We start from the raw sequence: 10,443 nt of genomic DNA, 5'->3' as shown, positions 1-10,443 counted from the left end.
ATTCACATAATGAGAGGAATAAGATTATCTCATTTTCAATGAGGTTGTAAATGTTTATCCAAGTTCTTTTTCCATGTATTTTGTAAACACTTAGTTTGAATAGTTTTATGAAACTGGGTCATATGATACATTGAAGACTTCTTTGCTTAATCCATTCCATGACTTAATTCCACATACTAACATGCTAAAGGTTTTAAAGCTGGGGTACCTATGTTGTAACCTGACTCTCGCCAGATCCTTGTCATTCGCTGAGCTCCAGACAAGAATCTGGGAGTTCTCAATAGGAGATGTATTTCAGAAGCCTCGTAAAAAACATAATTGTATGTGATTGGATAAACCACTTATCCGTTATCTTGAAAGATGTGCTACTTCAACCACTCACATTGAAATCAACCCGTGACGCTGATGAGAGCGACGCTGGCAAATCCAAACCCGGTCAAAAGAAGAGCCAAAACATCCTTGCCACCAATAAATGCCTTCAAACCGTTCTCTGTTCATCTTTCAAATAATCAATATCCGATCAATGTCGCAAAACAGTTGCAATAGCAGATTCAATGTCAGCACACGACTCCTCGCTCCGCCATTGTTGTTTGAATCAAACAGTCCCTTCGGCGCTACGTCACATCTATGAAATCCCGCCCGGTGATCGTGATTGGTTCATTATTTTTTGCTATCTGGAAGGAGTTCGCAATGCCTTTGAGCCCAGACCCTTGTATGGAGCTCAGCGAACTACAAGGATCTTGTGAGAGTCAGGTTACCTATGTTATACTATTTAACTAAAAAAAAAAATATTGTTTAAACATCATACAGTACATCGTAATTGTAATAATTTCTGAAAAAATTACACATCTGCGTGCTGTCTGTGCCTTATAATTAAGTATTTTAGAAAATAAAACCCCAGAAGGGGCTTCACGGTGGCAGAGGGGTTAGTGCGTCTGCCTCACAATACGAAGGTCCTGCAGTCCTGGGTTCAAATCCAGGCTCGGGATCTTTCTGTGTGGAGTTTGCATGTTCTCCCCGTGAATGCGTGGATTCCCTCCGGGTACTCCGGCTTCCTCCCACCTCCAAAGACATGCACCTGGGGATAAGTTGATTGGCAACACTAAATTGGCCCTAGTGTGTGAATGTGAGCGTGAATGTTGTCTGTCTATCTGTGTTGGCCCTGCGATGAGGTGGCGACTTGTTTAAGGTGTACCCCGCCTTCCGCCCGATTGTAGCTGAGATATGCGCCAGCACCCCCCGCGACCCCAAAAGGGAATAAGCGGTAGAAAATGGATGGATGGATGGAAAACCCCAGAAGACAAAATAATTTATTTGTCGCAGTCAACCCCACCAGATCCAATCACAGTATTTAGAGATAGGAGGGGTGAGCAGAACCCTCGTAGGAGCCTCCTCATTGACTGCCACGATGTATAGTGAAACAAGCGCGTGCACGGTGCGGACTTGTTTTCAGTAAACATGGCTGCCAAACACCTGGAAAAATCGCAATACCTGCGCTTCCTTTTACAGCAGATGCTGATAAAAACCCCAAAAAGAGGAAATCAGAGGAAGAAAAGAAAGACCATGTAGTCTAAAAAAACAAAAAGGAGCCAAAACTGAAACAAATATTGGTCTTGCATATTCAAGAAGGAGGGCATTGCAGGCTAGTATTGGCCTTATTTTCGATGCACGAGTGGCTGTTTTCCTTCTACACAGGTAGTCTAATGTTTCATCCATTAATTTCCTACCACTTGTCCCTGTCGGGATGGCGGGGTTATGGAGCCTATCCAATGTTCCATGTTCCTATATTTTGTAGGTGCCCTTTTGCATGCAACGTGTGCTTCTGATAATGATTTATTTTCTGCAACAAAATACGAACTAGGCCTAATGGATCCTTCGATGCAACTTCAGACTGTCATCAGCCGATGCGTGTGCACGTGCAGCTTTTGTGCGCAATTTTGTGCACTTTCACAGAGAGGAGGAGACTCGGAGGGACTATCAGCGAGGTGCAAAGTTGCGCAGAGTGGGGGTGGGAGGTGGGTGTTATTTACAGTTTAACTTCTGCCTGGTGACACAAGATTCAAGTACCACAGGTTAAGTGTTGCTTTTGTTGAGAAGAATTGTTGTACGTTTTCTGGTTATAAAATGCCGTGTCCATATATTTGAATTTCAATATTTTAATGAAGGGTTTGAGTGTTCTCAATATCAAACATTATGTAATACTCTAACCAACCTCTGTTGTAACAGTGAATGGAGTGTACTTTTGTAATTATTTCCCCATATTTCTAAACAATAACTCAGATATGATAAATGATAGAGATTTATTTGTTTCAGATATGTTTACCAAATTACATTAAGGAACATCACGTGGTTACATTTGCACATTTCAACGAATCAGAAAAGGGACAGGAATTGAAGCAAAGCATTTAATCCTACCTCTTTTCCAAGCCTTTGCTGATAGTTCATTCACACCGTAACTTTTAAAATTTTACATTAGGTTCACTTCCTGTTTGAAAGGAGAGAACTTAACACCAGCAAGCTGTAGAGAATATGGAGTGATACTTCGTTCCAATAGATATACTGCTTTATTCATTATTGATGTATTTCTTGCCAGCTCATGTTGTCTATTTTTATATAAGATTTCCAGTGTGTTTTATTATCTATCACTCACAAAAATTTGGTTTCTTCTACTCTGTCAATTTGTCTTTCTCTTCTACGGTTAATGAATAGCATTGTTTTAGTTTTACTGAGATTCAAAATAGTCTGTTTTTGTCAAACCGTCTCTTTAATATTTTCATTTGTTCTGTTGTTATTTGTATTAGCATCTGTGTAGCTCCAAGTATGGCTAAATAGCTCATTATCCAGTTTAAGACCAAGCCTCTAATGCCGCAGTGTTGTAATTGTTAATTAAGACATGTTATGGTTTGAGTTTATTTCGAACATGTGTACAGATCATCTTGCATCATGCATCATGTAATCCACACATTGTCATTTCTCTTTACAGCATGATCAAAATAAGTAGGAAGAAGCCATTAAGGCGTAATTAATCATATCCTTTTTCCATTTCATAGGAATTAGACACCTTTGTTCAATTTCTGTTCTCATCTTAAAACACAATTTACATCTACGAGTTCTAAATACAATAGTTATCTTAACAATTAAGTTAGTTATGATTCACAAAAATGATATGAATAACATCTCATTTTCAACAAAGTTCACAATGTTTATCAAACTTCTTCCTTGTAGCACTTTGTTAACACTAATTTGAACAGCTTGATCACAAATATTTTAAACGATAGTTTCCTCTGAAGATATATGTCTCCTCTTTTGTTGAGAAGAATTGTTGTACATTATTGGGTAGCAGGTTATAGTTTGCTTTGTGCATAATTTTAGCTGTTTGCAAATTCACCAAATCTGTTTCAGTATTCTGGATTCAATAAATAAAGAATTTGTGCATTCTCTTTATCCTACATTGTGATTATTCTAACAGGCATTTTTTGTAACATGGTTAGCGACTACTTGTGTAGTTATTTCCCCATATTTCTGTACAACATCTTAGATAATGGTTACACTAGCGAGTCGTAGAGAATATTTTGATTTTTGATCAAAATATTTTTTGCTTGATCCATTATTGAAATATTTATTCCCACTTTGTTGTATATTTTTATATGAGATTTCCAGTTGATTGTATCATTAATATTTACACCCAAACATTTGATTTCTTTCAGCCTTTCAACGTCTACTCCATCTATTATCTATCTTAATATTCCTTCACATTAATGTCAACTAATCAATGGTGAGCAAGGTATCTACAGTAACCTTACCTTTAAACAAGAGTTTGAACAAGTAGATGCCTGTCATGTTCTGCGGCTAAGCCTCCACTATTTAAAAAAATATGGCAGGGATTCCCGAACTGTAGTACGTGGGCTCCATCTAGTACAAGGGTGTCAAACTCATTTTAGCTCAGGGGCTGCATGGAGGAAAATATATTCCCACTTGGCCCGGATGGGTAAAACCATGGCATGATAACTTAAAAATACAACTATGACAATGTCAGATTGTTTTTTGTTTTACTTCAGCCCAAAATAGAACAAACACATTCTGAAAATGTAAATTTCACAAATAATGTCTTTGACAAAACACTTCGTTAGTTGAACATTCTGAGGGACAAAATCGATGCAGTTTCAAAAACACCACGAAGAACACTTAAGATTTCATGTAAAGGTATCTACAAAGCAATTAAACTTTAAGTCACAGACCATGCAGGGTTAAACAAACAGCAAAGTAAAGCATACATAAAAATGTTTCTATGTATCAATTTACCTCATTTGTTATTTCCACATATTAATTATATGCTAACTTAACAAACCATAAACAGGTAGAAACTGTTTAAGGTGGTTAAGTTAAACATCTAAAAGATTGACAGTATTGCAGTAAATCACACTGTTCACTTTCTTAAAATTTGCACAGAAGACAATTTTAACAGAACTACTGTATTTCCTTGAATAGCCGCTGGGGCGCAAATTAATTTAAAACCTTTTCTCACTCCTGCGCTTATTCAACGCATGCGGTAAAAGTAAGCAGGCACTAATAATCTTAAAACCTCTTCTCACCACTGCGCTTATCAATGGCATGCAGTAAAAATGGAGTGTGATGTAAGGATACCATCATGAAAAGCACATTTAACAAAAATAACGTTATTATTTTCATCACCAAAGGCTTGGCATAACCTACAATTGAATATTTTTAAGTAAAAAAAAAATAAAATTAATAAATTATTTTTACGCGGCCAGGTGGTTGGGGACCACTGCTCTACAACATGTCATCGCACCCGCCTTTACACCATGCTATCATCGTGCCGGCCGGACGCATTCATTTCGCTGCTTCTATCGTTGCACGGCATACTGGGTGATACAAGTTACACTGAAGGTTGTTGTATAAAACAACTTTAACACTCTTACTAATATGCGCCACACTCTATGAACCCACACCAAACAAGAATGACAAACAAATTTCGGGAGAACATCGGCTCTGTCGATGATAATAGACTCTGACAGAAAAAAAGCACCTAAATTCAACATCAACACTACTACGCTGCAAGGGACGACTAAAAAAGAAGACCTATATTCTGGACTGCATCCATCTACACTTATAGAGATTGAAACAACATCAAAGATTGTTAAGCACGGAAATATGGAACTACAAAACTTCTGCAACAAAGATTACAAAAAACAGGATTTGGAAAACAATATAGATCCAGGTACAAATTTCTTTTCCCACATTAGTAATTGTTTTTATTACACAGATGAGCAATACAATAGCATCATTAAAAGTGATAACAAATTGTCAATTATTCATTTTAATAGCAATAAAAACAAGTTAACAAACATACTACGATCAAGTAGAAAAGAATATTACAGTGAATTATGGGGCATTCTCAATAGCATTATTAAAAATGGCACTGAGAGGGATTACCTCCAATACTTCTTAGATGGAAATAAACATAATGACAACATAAAAGGTAGTAGTTGAAAGCTTTAATAACTACTTTGTAAATATTGGACCAAAATTGGAAGAAAGGATTCCAGACCCAGTTTCAAATGAGGACTATAATGTTACCATAGAGCGAAATCCCAATTCCGTGTTCCTCAGAATTATGACTCAGGAGGAAATTGTTAAAATCGTGAAAAAATGTAAATTAAGGACTTCAACTGATTGTAACGGAATTGATATGGATATGATAAAAAAGGTTATTGATGAGATCTCAGGTGTTATGTATTGCAGAGGGAGATGACGGCAGACTAACACCAGGTGGCAGTGTTCAATAATTTATTATATATATAGTATTTATATATATAATAAGTCTACAAAACAATACTAACAATAAACCAAGGATATGAAGTGTGGCAAAGACTCATGAGTGTATGGTGTAAAGCTAAATGTGTGGAAATTAACTGAAGTGTCTTACCAAAGTGTTGGAGGTGGTGTAGACAGGAGCGAGGCAGGCAGGGAAGTCCATGGCGGAAGCGGGGTCAAAAGCAGGAGAGCGAGTCCAAAGTCCAAAACAGAGGTCGGGGATCCAGGAAGGCAAAATGGGAGCCAGGAGGGGAGCAGCGGTGGTGACACGACACTGTGGGAAGAGCAGGGGAAACAGGGATCAAGAAAAACACAAGGGCACAAGGAAATAAGCAACGAGCAAGGAGGAGTAGTTTCACCATCTGAGAACTAAGTTCCCGCGCCGATCTTTGGGTCCACTGGTCCTTTATTGGGCTTGCCCTCATCAGTAACAGGTGAGCAGATTGATAATAGGTTGCAGGCTCGTTGCTGCGTGGGCGTGCTGCACTCAGCACAAGTGAGGTCGTGTCTGAGTGCGCTGTCAGCAGAGGCGCCTCTTGGCGCACTGTTCGTAGAGGCGCACGCAGCTCCAGCTGCCGAGGAGACGTGGATTCGAATCCGCGCTGTGACATCAGGACCATTAATTTATATTAGTAACCTATCATTTCAAACAGGTACATTTCCAAACAAAATGAAAATAGCTAAAGTTGCACCAATTTATAAGACTGGAGATAAACATCTATTTACAAATTATAGACCTGTTTCTTTACTTCCACAATGTTCTAAAATCATTGAAAAACTGTTCAATTACAGATTAGAGAGTTTCATAAATAAAAATAGAATACTCGAAGAGAACCAATATGGATACAAAGCTAATGTTGCAACTTCAATGGCTTTAATTGAAATCACAGAATAAATTACCAATGCAATAGATAGTAAAAAATGTGCGGCAGCAGTGTTTATGTATCTAACTAAAGCATTTGACACAATTAATCAGAATATTTTAATCAGAAAACTAGAACGATATGGCATCAGAGGGTTAGTCTTAAACTGGATAAGAAGTTATCTAACGAACAGGAAACAATACGTGAAGCTAGGCGAACACACTTCTACAATGCTACATATATCCTGTGGTGTACCTCAGGGATCAATACTAGGACCTAAATTATTCAATCTCTATATAAATGACATTTGTAAAGTTACAAGAGATTTAAAGTTAGTATTATTTGCGGATTATACAACAGTGTTTTGTTCAGGAGAGAACACACAGAGGATAATACAAATAATAACAGAAGAAATTAACAAATTAAAAAAATGGTTTGACAAAAACAGACTATCATTGAATCTCAGTAAAACTAAAATATTGCTATTTGGTAACAGTAGAAAAGAAAGTCAAACACAAATACAAATAGACGGAATAGAAATTGAAAGAGTAAATTAAACCAAATTTGTAGGTATAATGATTGATGATAAATTGAACTGGAAATCTCATGTAAAAAAGTAGCACGAAATACAACAATAATGAATAAAGCCAAATATGTTGTAGACCAAAAATCACTTTATATTCTCTACTGCTCACTAGTGTTACCATATCTGAGTGAACCCTTTGGGTGATATTTCAGACAAACTAAAGTAACGGACCATATATGTTGATGATGGCTTAAGTGGGCAAATGTTAGTGAAGAAGAAAACGGTGGACAAGGATTTGACGACTTGGTGAGCTTAGATGGGTTGTCAACATAAACGGGTTCGATCAAAACCAATGAGAAGATAGCCTACCTCTGTGGTATGAGATGCCATCAAACTGTCTGAGCAGACGTGCGCAGTGTTCCAGCCTCACTCACCGGGGTGGTCCCTGACTCTATCGTCCATCCTAATTCTGGATGACTTGGCAGACGTTGTGGCAGACACTTGCTTTCAAAAGATAGAATGCAGTGTCCTTCATCCACGTTCAACAGCAGTCCATTTTGACTGTGTACAGGACGGAATGTTGAACATCCTCTCATACAACAACCTTTCTAAACAGCTCCCTCCTGATGCTTCTTTAACCAAACACATTTTTCCTTTTCTCTCTGGTGGATCCATAGACCGCTGCACAAAAAGCAATGGCACATGTGCAGGCCAGATGTGATGAGATTTGTGGTCACTCGCATCTTTTGTAACTGGAAAAAAGGAATACACACATTTCCCTTCATGTAGATAAAAATGACGAATACCTCCTTACGTAGTGGAGCAGGACAATAAAGGTTATATTCACCAACAGCTTACTAGGGTTCAAATAATGGGGATTTATTGCCCGACAAGAACATTTCTAGGGGAGACAGCCAAGGCAAGGCTTGTTACTAATCAACTATTTTGAGGCCTGGCAAGCATACCTTCATAGTTTGGTTTTGGACCATTTCAACTATGTGAATTTAGAGTTTACTACTGGTTATAGAAAACATTGGATGCACCTGACTCAGAACTAGACACAAACTAAAATGTACCAGGGCTAAGTGTTATCCAAGAGGAGACTGGGGCATCATGAAAACAAGCACCTACAGCAAAGTGGAGACTGTAGAGTACTGTATGAAGCTACAGCATTCAAGAGCAACAGTAACAGGCTAAGATATAATTGCAATTACATTTTATCCATCAATCTTTTTTCTACCGTTTACGCGACAAAAATTATTTAAATCAAGGTAAAAAAAACATGTAGTTGTGATAGAAATAATATTTTTCTTAACAGACATTTTGTATGTAAACCCAATAATATTTAGCAATAATACCTGGGGAATGAGACTACGGAGGCAGCTGACAGTACCAACAGGCCAAACAGTGTGCAGCTTTGGTGGTCACCAAGACAAAAGCATTGACATTGAGGGAGATCAGGGAAGCTCGGCTGCTGCTTCCGCAACCTGATCTTGAATAAGCCATTAGAAGATGGACGGATAGTAGTAAACCCACTCTGAAAATTTTTTAACTGTGTAAATGTAAACACGTGATCTTCTTTAATCTAACTTCTTAAACATGTCCAAAACATGACCATATTACAAAAAATATATATCGTTTTTGAAAAAAGTGATAGATGTACGTATACATGTATATACTCTAATCATTGTTAATTTAGGTTGCACATTAGAGTCACAGGAAAAAGAAGGGAGTTTTTCACTTTCATAAAAATGTTATCATAATGATATTATAATATGATGAATGGGTCCAAAAAGTATTTGATAAAGTTGTTATTAAATACTTTTTGGTCCCATTTGCTTTAAACAAAATAAATCAAGTATTGTGAGTGTATATTACCTTTCTGTATTTGTATCTGAAGCAGCAATGATAGCTATCCTCCATGAAAACGTACTTTTTATAATCCATCCATCCATCCATCATCTTCCGCTTATCCGAGGTCGGGTCGCGGGGGCAGCAGCCTAAGCAGGGAAGCCCAGACTTCCCTATCTCCAGCCACTTCGTCTAGCTCTTCCCGGGGGATCCCGAGGCGTTCCCAGGCCAGCCGGGAGACATAGTCTTTCCAACGTGTCCTGGGTCTTCCCCGTGGCCTCCTACCAGCTGGACGTGCCCTAAACACCTCCCTAGGGAGGCGTTCGGGTGGCATCCTGACGAGATGCCCGAACCACCTCATCTGGCTCCTCTCGATGTGGAGGAGCAGCGGCTTTACGTTGAGCTCCTCCCGGATGGCAGAGCTTCTCACCCTATCTCTAAGGGAGAGACCCGCCACCCGGCGGAGGAAACTCATTTCGGCCGCTTGTACCCGTGATCTTATCCTTTCGGTCATGACCCAAAGCTCATGACCATAGGTGAGGATGGGAACGTAGATCGACCGGTAAATTGAGAGCTTTGCCTTCCGGCTCAGCTCCTTCTTCACCACAACGGATCGATACAACGTCCGCATTACTGAAGACGCCGCACCGATCCGCCTGTCGATCTCACGATCCACTCTTCCCCCACTCGTGAACAAGACTCCTAGGTACTTGAACTCCTCCACTTGGGGCAGGGTCTCCTCCCCAACCCGGAGATGGGACTCCACCCTTTTCCGGGCGAGAACCATGGACTCGGACTTGGAGGTGCTGATTCTCATTCCGGTCGCTTCACACTCGGCTGCGAACCGATCCAGTGAGAGCTGAAGATCCCGGCCAGATGAAGCCATCAGGACTACATCATCTGCAAAAAGCAGAGACCTAATCCCGTGGCCACCAAACCGGAACCCCTCAACGCCTTGACTGCGCCTAGAAATTCTGTCCATAAAAGTTATGAACAGAATCGGTGACAAAGGACAGCCTTGGCGGAGTCCAACCTTCACTGGAAACGTGTCCGACTTACTGCCAGCAATGCGGACCAAGCTCTGACACTGATCATACAGGGAGCGGACTGCCACAATAAGACATTCCGATACCCCATACTCTCTGAGCACTCCCCACAGGACTTCCCGAGGGACACGGTCGAATGCCTTCTCCAAGTCCACAAAGCACATGTAGACTGGTTGGGCAAACTCCCATGCACCCTCAAGAACCCTGCCGAGAGTATAGAGCTGGTCCACAGTTCCACGACCAGGACGAAAACCACACTGTTCCTCCTGAATCCGAGGTTCGACTATCCGGCGAAGCCTCCTCTCCAGTACACCTGAATAAA

At 39.8% G+C, this 10,443-nt stretch overlaps 1 protein-coding gene across 1 annotated transcript in view; it reads right to left on the bottom strand.

The window, feature by feature from the left end:
• Positions 1-7,952, bottom strand: part of LOC133548754 (uncharacterized) — a 13,693-nt gene extending 5,741 nt beyond the window's left edge. The window contains exons 1-3 of the mRNA XM_061893713.1: positions 7,594-7,952; positions 6,195-6,437; positions 5,948-6,109 (exon numbers count right to left, since the gene is read on the bottom strand). Of these exons, the coding sequence (XP_061749697.1) occupies positions 5,948-6,109; positions 6,195-6,437; positions 7,594-7,614 (426 nt within the window). The 5' untranslated portion in view covers positions 7,615-7,952. The remainder of the gene's footprint in view (positions 1-5,947; positions 6,110-6,194; positions 6,438-7,593) is intronic.
• Positions 7,953-10,443: the final 2,491 nt, after the last annotated feature.

The sequence above is a fragment of the Nerophis ophidion genome, linkage group LG03 (genome assembly GCF_033978795.1).
Source record: "Nerophis ophidion isolate RoL-2023_Sa linkage group LG03, RoL_Noph_v1.0, whole genome shotgun sequence".
In the NCBI taxonomy this organism is placed as follows: domain Eukaryota; kingdom Metazoa; phylum Chordata; class Actinopteri; order Syngnathiformes; family Syngnathidae; genus Nerophis; species Nerophis ophidion.
This window is presented reverse-complemented; position numbering and strand designations above follow the sequence as displayed.